At 42.9% G+C, this 14763-nt stretch overlaps 1 protein-coding gene across 6 annotated transcripts in view; it reads right to left on the bottom strand.

Annotated features, from left to right (window-relative positions):
* The window catches only part of ECD (ecdysoneless cell cycle regulator), a 444921-nt gene that overhangs the window by 166956 nt on the left and 263202 nt on the right, over positions 1 to 14763 (bottom strand). For all 6 annotated transcript variants that reach the window (XM_085603785.1, XM_085603784.1, XM_085603781.1 and 3 more), the window contains one exon: positions 4484 to 4590. In XM_085603785.1, coding sequence (XP_085459911.1) covers positions 4484 to 4590 — 107 coding nt within the window. The remainder of the gene's footprint in view (positions 1 to 4483; positions 4591 to 14763) is intronic.

The raw sequence follows: 14763 nt of genomic DNA, 5'->3' as shown, positions 1-14763 counted from the left end.
TCTCAGGTATATCGAAGGTCTAAGTAAAAATGTGGTATGAACGATAATGAAGTTGAGGTGGGTGGGATAATGATTTTACACCAGTGCAAGTGAAGGCAACTACAAGTGGTCTGAGTGTACATATCGTTATCATTGTCATGATGAACCAAGCATGTGATTGTCACAGTCTTTGTTGTATGTTATTTGTGTTATGTAAAAGTGTAAAGAATTTTTAAAAATCATAGGTTGTTTGGCGATAAAGACTGTTAAGATGCCTTCACTTTTTGTGCGGCCTTCACCAGTGGCGTAACGATAATTGAGGGGGCCCCCCTGCAAGGTACGTGGAGGGGCCCCTCCGGACTCTTATCAGCAGCTCCCCATCCGAAGTGCAGTGCTGAGGGGGCCCCCTGGAGCTTGGGGCCACCCCCGCACTGCGGGGGATGCGGGGGTCTGTGTTACGCCCCTGGCCTTCACAATCACCATTAATCCTTCCTGCTCTGCAGTATCATTGCTTCTTACTAAGGATCTCACTAGGGTCGGCATGCGGCACAATTTATTTCCTTTAGCTTTGTCGCAATACCCTGTAGATATGTTTATTGAGACTTTAAGTCATCTTTCTTTAACATTATCACTTTGAATATTCCTTGTAGCGGTTTTTTGCATTAATGGCATTATATCCAACATGGACGATGATGGAGAAGCTGATTTAGGGAGGAAGTTGGTTAGAAGCAATGGCTCCATTACTTTCCATAGCAGCGCTTGGCCCAGTAAGTCAGTTGGTCTTGCTAGGATCATCATTAATCATTTATTCTGGATTCTTGCTTGCACACTTCGAATTGTCCCACCATTTCCCAGGGTTCTCCCTTCTTGAATTGATCCATCTGCCATAGGCGAAGATAGCAAGATCATGGGATCTAACGCAAGAATTGATTAACAAATTCTTGCGCTAGATCTCGACTCTCATACACCGATAATGCACACTGGCCGCACTGGTAATCTATCTCCTGACACTTTGCCTGTTCTGTTGATCTTTTGAAAGGACTAGAGGGATTTCCTCACGCCGGATGGGTACTGCTTCGTCCGGTACTATCGTTGTGATTGAGATTATTGTTTATTATTGCCTGCCCCACCTCTCTCTCTCTCTCTCACCCTTACCTTGTTTGGTTGGACTCTAGGTAGTTCTCCACCCCCGCCTGGGCTCCACTGCCTCCTGTACTTTTATTGTGATTGTTATTACTGTTTATTATTGACTGACTTACCTCTTCGCTCATCTGCAAAGCATTTTGATACCCTCTTGGCCATGTTCGCACTATATAAAAATCTAATAAATGAATAAAATAAATAGCTGAGGTAAGAGCAGTCTTGAGTCGGGCAAAGTCGTATTAATACCTACCAAGTCTAATGTTTCCAAAAAAACGTGTCTAGAGCAAGATCTGAAGCTTAAAGGGTTACACTTCTCGCCTCCCTTCCACTTATGATGGCTTCTTTCGTTTTGTTTTGGGCTCTTTTCAAAGTGTTTACCTACAAAAGACTTTTATAGATTTTGTTAAAGGTGTACTATTGGAAACTCCTGGAAATCCTTATTGGCAGTACTTCTATCTTTTTAACCCAGGCCCCCCATTGTGTTATTACATTACGCAGAACTCCCAGGGGCATCTTGATTCTCTACCACCCGTGCTCTGCCTCCTCCGTGTTTGATACCTTTTGCGTTTTGGCTATATATTCTATCTTGATTCCTCTTTTCTAGTTCATCACATTTCAGTCTCCAATCTAATGTATGTTCTTCTCAGTTCTACTCAGCTTTGGTAATAAAAATCCATTCACTCCCCCTTTCTCTTTTTTTTAATACCTTGTTATGACCCCCCCTCCCCCACTCCCCTTGCAGACTCCATATTGCTCTTCACTGAAAGCCAATGAAAGAACTTTGACTCCAGCTCTCTGTCGAGATTAATACATGACTTTCTCCCCATGCAATAGTTTTAAAAATTATAATACTTCGATGTAGAAGTAAAAAGCGGGCGCACTTCAAAAAAGATAAGAATTAACCCACCTATGTGGCTGCCGCCATCTCCACCCTGCAGTCAGCTCGAAATCCTGCTCCCCTTTGCTTATGGACTTATGAGTCTTCACGGCTTTCCCGGCCTTAGCAGCAGGTGTGCGCGCTCTGCAGAACACCCAACACCCCCCCTTCAGCTTCCCAAGGGGAATGGATGCCGTAGTAGCACGGCAGCCATAGGAATAGCGCTTGTATGTTTGAGGGAGAGCCGAAAGCTTTGGAGGTCTGCCTTCAGCTCCACCAAGCACCATTGTGAAGTGTGCAAGGGCGTCAGAGAGCAGCGCTCTGTGCCGGCTCAAGAGCGCGGCTCTGCTGCAGTTCTGTGAATTGGGTTCAGTGGGAGGGCAGGAGAATGGCAGTAGGTTGACGATGTAGGAGAGAGGTTTTCTGGGAGTAACAAACGGCATATGATATACCATTACCATTATTGCAACTGAATCAGCAACTGCACAAAGACACTAGTACTGTCAAAGATTGGAATCATAATATACAACAAAAAACATGAGCACAACTAGAGGGCTTAAGGGTGCACTCTGCCATCCCTGCTATTCAGCCTCGATTTTGCTGATACGGGGATGTGCTCAACAAAATATCTGTACGCCCCACACTGACAGGGACATTTCACTACAACCTCCAATAAGCATAAATAACATTCTAATTGATTTAATAGTCTGATGGTTCCTGGATAAAGTAAGTATTAAACCCTTAAAATGGGTCTTGGCAAGTCGCCTTCGTATCACTATTAGTCCGTTGGCATGCCAGGATCCGTCCTAATTGAGAAGCTTATTCACCACGCCCTGAGGAAGCCCCAGGCCGGATGGCCATGTAAAAGGGGCGAAACACGTGTTGGCTGTCACTCTTCTTTTGCCTCTGTGACTCAAAACTATGCAAATGGGTCACAAAAACGCATCTTCAACCTGCACACTTTGTCTTGGAATTCATTCCAGAAGAAGAAAATACCCAAAGCCTGTCCAGACATTCACTTGGAACCGCTAAATATTTCAGACCTGACAACTCACACGGTGCCACCGTGTGACACACGATATCGGCTCCCATTACATGATCACCCGGTGAGGAGCCAATATCACACGGTGGCAGGGAAAAAGAGCTGAAAACCACAGAAAATAGTGGATTTCCAGCTCGTTTTCCAAGGATTTGAACTGCCGACGTCCATTAAGGGGCGTGAAAACACCCCAGGACATCGGCACTAGCCTCTTCAAGCTTTTTATTTTTTAGAGGGGGTAAAAGTGTCTCCTAGATACTTCTGGGCATGAGGCCCCGCCCCCTTTGAAGCCACGCCCCCTCACATGGTGAGATGTTTGTTGTTAAAGTTGACAGGTCTGATATTTGATTGTCACTACTGTATGCTGAACCTTGTACTCTATTACAAATGCCATCTTTCATATGTACTGCCTAAATGGAAACATTGAAAACTGCTTAATAAACAGTTAAACAAAAAAATATCATATAGGATCTCCGTTCCATGTACCATGTACTAGTATGTACCAATACTTGTTGTCCTTGCAGAAAGGAATTATTGGTTACGGCTGATGCCTAATACCATGAGGATACAAAACCTTACTGACAGTCTGGACGCAATAAGTGTGAACAATATGTGATTGATTGTCCAAACTGTAAAATTCGCTGACACTGTTCAAAGATGTTGGAAATTATTGTGTATTATATTTATATTGGGTTTTTAATTTGCCTATACAATAAACTTTGATTTCACATAACACTATGATTAAGAAGAACGTTTCTGCCCTTTAAGGAAAAGAATTAGTGAAAATTATTTGTGTCAAAAGAGAAAAGATATTTTGCAAAATGTTTTTTTACATTCACTATAAATAACCCCAAAAAACGGAAACAATGAGGATTTATAGCGCTGTAGTACATTGCAATTTACATTCGTACCTTGCCCTACACCTACCGAAAAACATGTACAACACAACAAAATACAGTGCCTGTTTTAACTGCTGTCAATGGTTACCCTAGAACCCAAAAGGAACCTAGATCCTGAAAGCTTTGTTGACAATAAAAATAGTAGCAAGAGCTCTGCATTTGTACATAGCATAAAATATCCAGCGCTTTGCCTTCAATAGCCCATCCAGTCTGCCACAGCTGCTATCTTGCTCAACATACCAAGTCATGCATATACAGACCTAGTTTTGTGTATTCTGCACATATACCTGTACCAGTTTTGTATGCATTTGTACAATACCCTGCCTGCTAACATTGCCCTTCATCCCATTCCCTCTCCTTTTTCAAAAGGCTTCTGAAAGATTTCCTTGAGAAATGCGTTGGCTTTTTATAACCAGCATCACTGGAAACTCCTCACTTCATCCTCTCCGGCTGCATTATTTTTAACATAAACAAATGTGTGCTAACATTTACTGGCTGGGCTACTCTGCTTCATTTAGTCAGTCTGCATCTTGTCCCTTTACATACCATCTTCTGTGGGTAGATCATGTTCCTCTCTTTTAAGTTCCTCCAGGTTAATAGTCAGTGTCTTCAGGGCTGATAAGACTGTCTCACCTGGGGTCATGGCAACAGAGCTACACAAAAAAGAAAAGAATAAAACACAAAATTAAAAGAAAAACTCAAACCCACATTTTTACATTTTTGTTGAAAAAAATGAAAAAGGTTATCTTGTTTTAGAAACATTTATGTGATGATGCCTTTAACAATAATGTACTTTGTTGTTTCTATCGACTAGTTTCTGGGCCAGTTCAGAGTAAATTTAAACCATTCACATACGAGGGGGTAAGCAGGTAACTTGAATCTTTTGAGCTGGCTGGACGGAATAGAGATGAATAAAATGGGAAGAAGAAAGACAACAGCCAGCCATCCATCGAAATCTCATAGTAAGACCAAAAATTCGAGTTTGACTTTGCTCAGTTACCTAACCGCGGCTGTTGGAGCAATTGAAAAACAAATTTCCTCGGTGGAAGAGACACTGAATATGGACTCACACGGATTCAAAATAAGGGACAAAATCCATAATACAGTTCAGAAAACTTAAACGGGGGTGGGGGACCAAGGAAACAGGGCGGATAGGTTACCAAAAAATGGCAGCGTCCAAATTGTTTCCGATAATATCTCAATCAGTGATGCAGAGTCGGAAGTTTTACCACCCTCTTGTGGAAATATGGATTTTTCTGGTCAGTTATGTCCCCTATCTTGGACCCCAACGGTTCTATGTGCATGTCACAAGTACATGTATGTTCCCTCCAGTTCCAGTTATAAAGACGCAAATACATGTGCGCCCACCGTCAACATGTCCTCTGTCAGATCCGACATGAATAGGCCGGATATCCCATTCCTAAGTACAAAAGGCCACCGGCTTTATATGGCTCACTTATGCCATTTTACAGTCCAGGCAAGTAGGCCCTGATTCTGTCATCAAAACTCTTCTTGCCTTCTGCCTCTGAAAACTCCAGTTCGAGCCTGCATCTGTGACCATGAACTTTGTCTCATTCTCTGCGCGGCTCACGAAGCCTGACATCAGCCTATTCTCTGCCAAGAACTGTATTTCACCTTCGAATTATCTGCTTCCCCCTCAGCCGATGCATTCCTGCCTAGTAGTTTAAGTAAACATTCTTCCAGTTACCAAGCAAAGGGCCCGGCTTCTCTGCCCTCATGCAAGTAATTCATAGTCCTGTTACCATGGAATATTTCTACCCCCTCGCATTTAGTGTAGACACTTAGACGCTTGTACACGCACGCACAGTCAGTATAGAATAGATTCTGTCCGAGAGTCCTTCTTTATGGATAACATAGTTCTTTAAACATAGGATGTTAGATATGATTTGGGATTAGGTTGACTTGACCCCTCAGACTTCTTGTCTCCACATGTAGAGCTAAATGTCAAGTCCCCTTCACCCCCTAGTTACACGTCAATTACACGTCATACTGCTGCGCGCGCATCTATGCCAAGTATTATCTTATAGATCCACCTATAGGTGACATCATAACCAATTATGTTCCTTTTTACTCCTTGTTCCACCCATTTTCGGTTACGCAGACAACTCGTCATTTTCCTTATCAATTGTTACGCCTATTGCATTCGCTTCATTGTAATGTATGTACTATAAAAGCCATTTCATGTCAATAATGTATGTACTTCACTTCCTGAACCCCCGTGGTGATGGAACTTGGAGCATCCGATTATAATCGATTATTGGAATAAAGCCCATTCCGAACCTCTAATACCACGGATTCTGCCTCTCATTTTACTGATCTATTTTATTATGTTTCTGTATCAAATTCAGTCCTGGTAAAGGAAAATTATTTACCACATGAATGGCGCCCGAATAGGGACACTTTCTCATCTCACGCGCCGGCGGTGAGTTGCAGGCCCGGTCTCCTGCCACAGCTGGACGGACAATAACGCGTACCAGCAGGATTTCCTGTATCTCCCTCCGGTCAAGCGGGGGCGACTGAGACTGCGATCAACACCCAGACGAGGCGGTGAGAAGTGCGAAGTATCCCGACCAGAGCCTAGCTGAGAGAGCAAGATCCGAGGTATACAGAGACCCACCAGTCCGAAGTCAAGCCCAGTGTCCGACGAGTCGAGTCGAGTCCAGTCCGGTTCAAGTTCAAGTTACCGAGGCCTTCCGTTTCCGAAGCTACCCGGTGAGTACCATTGCTGGGGAGGCATTTCTGACGTGCACATAGGTTGTGCCGGTCAAGACGGGTTTGGGTACACAAATCCGGTCTGCACTGTTTTAGCAGTGTATCTGTACTGTTTAGCAGTATATCAAGTATTCCGAAGTATCAAGAATTAAGCTTGGTGATTAGTTATGCAGACGATCATCATTGTTGTTTCAGTTAAAGGTTTAATGTCAAATGTTTAAATGTGTTTAAAAACGTCCTGCATATTGTGGTATGAATGACTGTTCATTATCGTGTTAATTGTATTAAGTCTGTTCAAATTCAAGTATCAGGTCAGTTGGTCAAAATCAAGTATAAGGTCAGTTCTCAATATGCCGCTCTTTTCGAAATTAAGACAGATCACTACTAGAAAAGGGGTTCTCGAAGAAGCCGTTCCTATTCCTCCTAGGGACACTCCAGGGCACTTTATGTATCACAAACATGGCTTAGACGCTATATTATTTCTTGATTTATGGGTAGACTACACCAAGGGATTACCAGAAAGTCAGAGGTGGCCCACAGCGGGAACCTGGGATGCAGAGTGCATCATGAAAGTTGAGGAAGAGTTATGGAAAAGGAAGGTCAGACAGTCACAGAAAGACGCCGTTGAGTTATGGCGTAAAGAATCTCATAGACGCACAGAAAAAGCACGTAGACAGGAAGAAAAGAATAAAGAAAGTTCAAATAAAGTTCGAGAGAATCTATTAATTGAGGAAGGTATCCGAGTGAAATCAGAACAAGTAGACAGACAAAGAAATGCCCTTATGAATGGTATGTATCCCCTTCTGGCCGAAGGATTACCTAAGGCTACTCCAGAAATACCGAAAGACTTGCCACCCCCATTGTTCCCAATAAAGGTACATCCTAAGGGGCATCCTAGAACAGCAGAAGACGTTTTTCTTTCCTCATATTTAGATGACGCAGCTCCCGAATATGCTAATTCCGCCCCGCATAGACCGCATAACAGGGAGGTCCAACGCCAAGATCCAGCACCCGTATCCCTACAGCAACAAATCGAGTCACAAGTTCTGGCTAGCACATCTGTTTCTGTATCCGCTCCTACAGCTACTTCTATGGCTGTGTCCACACCTGTAGTTGCTGTGTCACGTTCGACGAATCCTTTCACACCCGACACCCCAGATGGGGCCACGGGAGGTGCTACCAATATCTTTTCTACGCCACCCAGAATAAATAAACTTACTTTTCAAGAGTCAGCACATTCACGTACACCCAAACTCATAAGCGCCCGTACGCTGAAGGAACTTCTTATAGATTGCAGATATGATCCTGTGCCCGGTAAAGAGGACGAAATGACCCTGGCATCATTGCGTATCAGACGAGCCGCAGTGTATTTAGGAAAGCTACCAGGAATGACTGAGCATCTAGATAAAATATATCATTTTGTCCAAACAGGGCGAGATCCAGAATGTATTAACAGAGCTATGGAATACCAGAAAGTAGAGATACAGGGGGAACTGTTACGTTTCCTCATAAACTGTGTGATCAGAAATCAAGACCGACCGGGGGTAGACCCGGAAGCAATGAAAATTCTTACAAGATGGAGCCAGAATATATCAGAAGGGAGACATGATAAACAGAATTGTATAATAGCCATGTGCCGAAAGATCCGTAAAGAAATAGAACGTCTACACGAAGAGAGATTAGAGGTAGACGAGTTCGAACAAAGCGAGGAAGAAGGGTCAGGACCGCCCACCGGACAGTCGGACACCATAGCCTATGTAGGTAGAGGAAGATCTTGTAATAGTAATAGATGTCTTACTGACTCGATACGTCCGATATGTCCAGATAATAACAGGAATTTCCAAATACCTATAATTAATATAAGGTCTAACGAGCATTCGTTCCAAACCGCCGACAAACTACTCCAAGAACGAAGGGGTTATCATTTTCTCGATTCTATGGATGAACAAGATTTAGCCAGGGCAGCTGTCCATTGGGTGGACAGTCCCGGAAAATATAGTGATGATACAGTAGCACGCACATTTTTGAATCTCACCCCAGACGAACAGAGGTTAGCTGGGATTTATATGATTCAACAACTCATTATACTATATCGGAGTCAGCATTCGGACCCTGGTCCCTTACCTGACATATTGACCGAATTGCTTATGAATAAATGGAGAGGTTCAGGTACTAAATTAATTAAAGAAATTCTAGAATCAAGAAAGCAGTATATTCTTTTTGTATGTTCAGACCGTGTCTCATTGCCCGTCAAGGAAAGAACAACGTATCACATGGATAGACAGAATCCCTTACGAGAAGTGCACCCAATAAAAGGCGAGGACAACGAGTTTAAGCGCGTATTTGTATATACGCCCATATCGAAAATAGAATTGTTACAAATGAAGAAAGTGGTACCCAGTCATGACAAAGACCCAGCGGGTTTTCACCGAGAAATTAAAGACATGTTACTCATGGGAGAGTACACCTATCCCGACATTATGACAATATTAAAGGTATTAATGCCTGCTGGTATTTATGAGAAACTCAAGGAAAAAGAGTGGGAGGTAGGAGACCAAAAGATAGAATGGTCAGTGTTAGAAGCAGAAGAAAAGGCCCGAACTGCAGGAGCAGGACTTGGGGATAAAACTAAAGCACTGCCAGGTTTATTAGTACAGGTACTGCCACGTTTATTAACTACGAAAAAGGAAGATTGGGGTACAATTTCAGCCTGTAAACAGAAGCAAGATGAAGACACTAGTGATTACTATGCCCGATTTGAAAAATGTTTTGGTATAAATAGTGGCATAAAAGCCAGTAGCGAATCATACCCACATCTGTTTGTAACAAAATTAGTAGAAAATGCCCTGCCCCCAGTAAAGAATAGAGTATTAAAATTCGAGAGTACCTGGCAAGGTAACACTCCATCACAAATGTTACAAATGTTACAGTACCATCACAATAGAATTAGAGAGGAACAAGAACATGAACACAGACGCATGAAAGACACGAAAATGAAAATGTTAGTTTCCCAGACAGTTCCAGCTGAAGGACATAAAAAGGGTATGACACATTCCGATTCAGCAGGACCTGTAAAAGGGACATGTAATTATTGTAAAAAGCCAGGTCATTACGTACACGATTGTCCAGTTTTAAAACATAATATCGCCATAGGTAAAACACAAGAAAGATCACGGCCACTTAGACAAGATCAGAATGAACAAGGAGCTCTGCAGCATGCCCAGGCCATGCCAGCCGCACAACAGCCAATACAGTTTGTGCCAGCTGCACCACCATTGCCTGTTGCTGCCACACAGACAACAACACGACAAATGTATCAGACCGCACAGTATGAATACCCTGAGTATCAGCGTTACGCATGAACTAGCCTAGAGAGGGAAGTTGACTTACCCCTTATCGAGATACCTGTAGATCAAGAAGGACCTTATGTACACAGTGAATTATTAGGTCAAGATAGAAAATTTTTACTCGATACAGGGGCAAGTCGAACAACTATAAAACGTAGTGAAGTTCCAGGGGCACCCCTCTCAGGCTCACAAAATATTTCCCTTGGTTTTTCAGGAAAACCTATTGTTAATGAAGTGTCACAACCTCTGCCACTTACGATAGGACCTCTGACCCGAACTACAGATTTATTACTTACTAAATCATGTCCAGAAAACCTGTTAGGAATAAAAACATTAAAAGCTCTAGGAGCTATAATATGTTGTTCTCCGGAAGGAGTAAGATTGTTTTTACGTGATTTTAAAGGTCACTATGTATCTAGAGACATGGATCCCCGACTACAGACTTTACCTACACGTCTATGGGCACAAGGCCCTACTGATGTTGGTTGCATGAACATTACACCATATCGAGTTACACTAAAGGCAGGAGTGGTACTACCACGAATGCGACAATACAAGTTACCCCCAGATGCTGTAGTGGCTTTACTGCAAATCATTGACGAGCTCATTGCTCAAGGAGTAGTCGTGGAAACAGACTCCAATGTATGTAATTCACCGATAATTCCGATTCTTAAACGAACAGATCCAAAGGCCCCGCCAGTCTATCGATTGGTTATTGATCTGCGCGAGTTAAACAAATGCATTGTGCCACAATTCCCTGTGGTCCCAGATATCTCGTCATTACTGACAGCTATTGATTCCGAAGCAACATTCTTTACTGTAATTGATCTCAAGAATGCTTTTTTCAGCGTCCCAATAGATCCGGAAAGCCAATATTTGTTCGGATTTAGTTTAAATGGACGTAGCTTTAAATTCTCACGCGCACCTCAAGGATTTACAGAAAGCCCCAGCATCTATAGCCAAGCACTGAAACGAGAACTAGATAGTATCCACATGCCAGTTAACACCGCTCTGCTCCAATACGTCGATGATTTGCTGATCACCGCAAGAAGCGAACCAGAATGTGAAAAAGCATCACTGACAGTTTTAAAATTTCTAGCCGAAAAGGGGCACAAGGTGTCCCCTTCTAAGCTGCAATTCTGTGTCCAGCGAGTTATTTATCTTGGACACTCGCTGTCCAAGGAGGGAAGGCAGCTTACACCAGACCGCATTCAGTTAATAGTTAACATGCCAATACCCGAGACACAAAAGGAGGTGCGGGCTTTCATAGGCCTCACTTCATACTGTAGACAGTGGATCCCGCAATATGCATTTCTAGCAAAACCACTCATCCAGTTGACAACCCAGGAGGCAGCCACATCGACTGTTCTCCCTTGGACTCAGGAACATACACAAGCTTTTGAAAGCCTAAAGAAAGCTTTATGTCAAGCACCTGTTTTAGCAACGCCCTGTTACAGAAAACAGTTTACACTCTTTGTTACAGAACGCGAAGGTACTGCTTTGTCAGTACTCACACAGGAACAAGCAGGAGCACACAAACCATGTGCTTATTTTTCTAGTACATTAGATCCCGTAGCTCAGGCTTTGCCTGCATGCCTGAAATCAGTAGCAGCGACAGCTTTAGCAATCAGACAAAGCGATGCCATAGTGTTAGGACATCCATTGACAGTTCAAGTACCGCACACAGTAGAAGTCCTTGTGAATAGAACGCAAACACAACACTTGACTATAGCGCGACTTACAGGGTATGAACTTACATTGTTTCAGCCACATATAGAAATCAGACGCTGTAACACATTGAATCCTGCCACACTTTTGCCAGTAACCGGAACAGACCCACTAGCTCATGACTGTATTGAAGTTATTACTATAACGACAAAACCCAGACAAGACTTAACCGATGTCCCATTGTCAGATCCAGACCTGACGTTGTATGTAGATGGTTCATGTATGAGAACAAGTACAGGAGAGTTAGTGGCCGCTTACGCAGTCACAACAGATACTGAAGTCATTGAAACTAATCGTATAAATACTTTGTCAGCTCAAGCCGCAGAGCTCATCGCTCTGACACAAGCCTGTATTCAAGCCACGAATAAAAAAGTCAACATATACACTGATTCACGTTATGCATTCGGAGTTGTACATGACTTCGGCGTGCTGTGGCGAGAGAGAGGTTATTTAACTTCCCACGGTGCCCACATTCAGCACGGACCCCTCATTCATGCTTTATTAGATGCAATACATCGACCCACTGCAATATCAATTATGAAATGTAAGGCCCATACGAAGGTTACTGATATCATTTCCCAAGGCAATGATCTAGCCGACAGAACAGCTAAACAGACTGCTCAAACTCAAACCCCCGACATGACAAAGACAATAGTCCCGATGCCGACACATTGTATGACAGTTAAAGATCCTACTCTTGACGTAATTGACATACAGACACATGCTACACAAGACGAAATAAAGAAATGGACTGAATTAGGAGGGATCCAAACGGACCAGGGATGGATGATGAAGGAAAAGTCTGTATGGTTCCTTCCTGATTCAATGGTCCAAGTTATAATTAACACTACACATAGTCCAGCACATCTCGGAGAAAAAGCTATGCTAGACAGCATTCAACACATTTGGTTTAATAAACATTTACGAGCAGCAGCAAAGCAAAACGTTCGTACCTGTATGATCTGTTGTCAGTTTAACCCAGGAAAAAGCGTTCCCGTAGAACAGGGTGGATTTCATCCTCCTGATCACCCTTTTGAAGTGCTCCAGATGGATTATATCCAGATGGAACGATGTCGAGGATTCAAATATGTTCTCGTAGTCGTCTGCGCTCTGTCCCGTTGGACGGAGGCATACCCGGTTTCAGATTACACTGCCCCGACTACTGCCAAACAGTTGGTTCGAGAATTCTTCCCACGATACGGTTTACCACGTGTTGTTCACTCAGATAACGGCCAGCCGTTCTCATCCGAATTAATGAAACATGTTTCACTTCTGTTAGGATATCAGTGGAAATTCCACTGTGTCCGACACCCCGAGGCAGCAGGTCTCGTAGAAAGACATAATCAGATACTGAAAATAAGACTGTCCAAAATATGCAGAGAGAAAGGTGTCGACTGGGTAGTAGCATTACCAGTTGCACTCTTTTACATGAGAATGGTAGCACACTCTCGAACAGGGCTATCCCCGTATGAGGTGATCTTCGGCAGACCACCAAATATGTGGGGGACGCCTATTCCACGCAAAATAACTGATGTTGACTGTAATATGCTGACAGATTACTTGGCTTCCTTGATGTCTGCACTACAATCTTGTCGTTCACAGGTAGCTGCAGCCTTTCCCGACAACACTGAGGTGAAACCCCATGACGTAGTTCCGGGTGATATTGTATTTGTGAGAAATTTCGACCGAAAGACTCAGCTGGAGCCCAGGTGGAAGACACCCGAGTTGGTTCTGCTAACCACAAGGACAGCCGTGAAGATCGAGGGCCGCAAGGGCTGGATTCATTCAAGTCATATCAAGAAATTTCATGGACAATCCTCGGATATAGACATTGTGCCCTGCACTCCCTCACAGACTGATTCAAAACTTCCTTTGGTTGAAAAAACTGAAAATGAACTCTATAAAGCTAAATTGAGGCCTAGAACGTCAGACGGTTTGATTGTTTAAGTCCTCTCCTAGGTGAAGCGGTTGAATCTGTCTCTGACATGTATCCTCTAGACCTGAATCATGGACAGTCGCGAAAAATGATGAAACGACAGGCGTATTGTAAATTACTGCGTAGCCATTGCATAGTGACATTAATAATCTTGTTTTTCTTGAGTCTTTTAATAATTACTGCAAGCATATTGTTGCACATATATTACCCTATTTCTAGACAAGTTTATAATGTTACTGCTGAACATTCTTTTAGTGACTTACCTCCGCATGAATTGTCTTATAGACTTGCGCTGCGCAATAACACTTTCATTAGTATGTTACATCATTCCCATCAGACTAGTAATGCCACTAATTGTTGGGTGTGTGGTCGGCTCCCTCCCTATCAGAATTATGAAGGAGTCCTGCCATTCTTTCCACACCCATTTACACATAACGGCTCCTGTGGAGCATGGTTTAGTTTAATCAATTCCATAGATTCAGACACAGCTGTTTACCAAGATCAATGGGTATGGGGAAATCTGAACCTAGTTTTACTCAAGGTCTGCTACCCTGACAAGGAGGGTCGCCCCAAAAGAACAGGAACTAATCTAGAAAATGAAGTATATGGATTAGGTAATTTTACACCTAATCCCATGATTTTAAATGTCATATCCGAAGTTGAACTAGTCTTACCCACCATGTCAGTATTCCCAGCAAAAGGGGAATTATGTGTAAGAAAGGTTGGTTCCATACATATGGGCCATAGTAAATGCACTACTATAGTAGAATTCAGTGATCAAGGCAAATCTTCATTTAGAGCTTATCACCACTCCTACTTTATATGTGGTCAGACTGCATATATGCGTCTGCCTCTAGACTGGGATGGTACCTGCTACATTGCATTCCTTTTGCCACCTGTTTTCCTAGCTCCTCCTGATTATTATAGAAATATTCATTTAGTACACAATAGAGAGCGGAGAGATCTCCCGATTGTCGATTACACTGAAACAGCATGGGAAAAATACACAGATTTCAATAAAGGCATCTTTCCCTATATAGGTACTGTTACTAATAGTAAACTAATACGTAGATTAACTAGAA

The sequence above is a fragment of the Triturus cristatus genome, chromosome 1_2 (assembly GCF_964204655.1).
Source record: "Triturus cristatus chromosome 1_2, aTriCri1.1, whole genome shotgun sequence".
Classification (NCBI taxonomy): Eukaryota; Metazoa; Chordata; class Amphibia; order Caudata; family Salamandridae; genus Triturus; species Triturus cristatus.
Note: the sequence above shows the minus strand (reverse complement) of the source record. Positions and strands in the feature narration are given on the sequence as shown.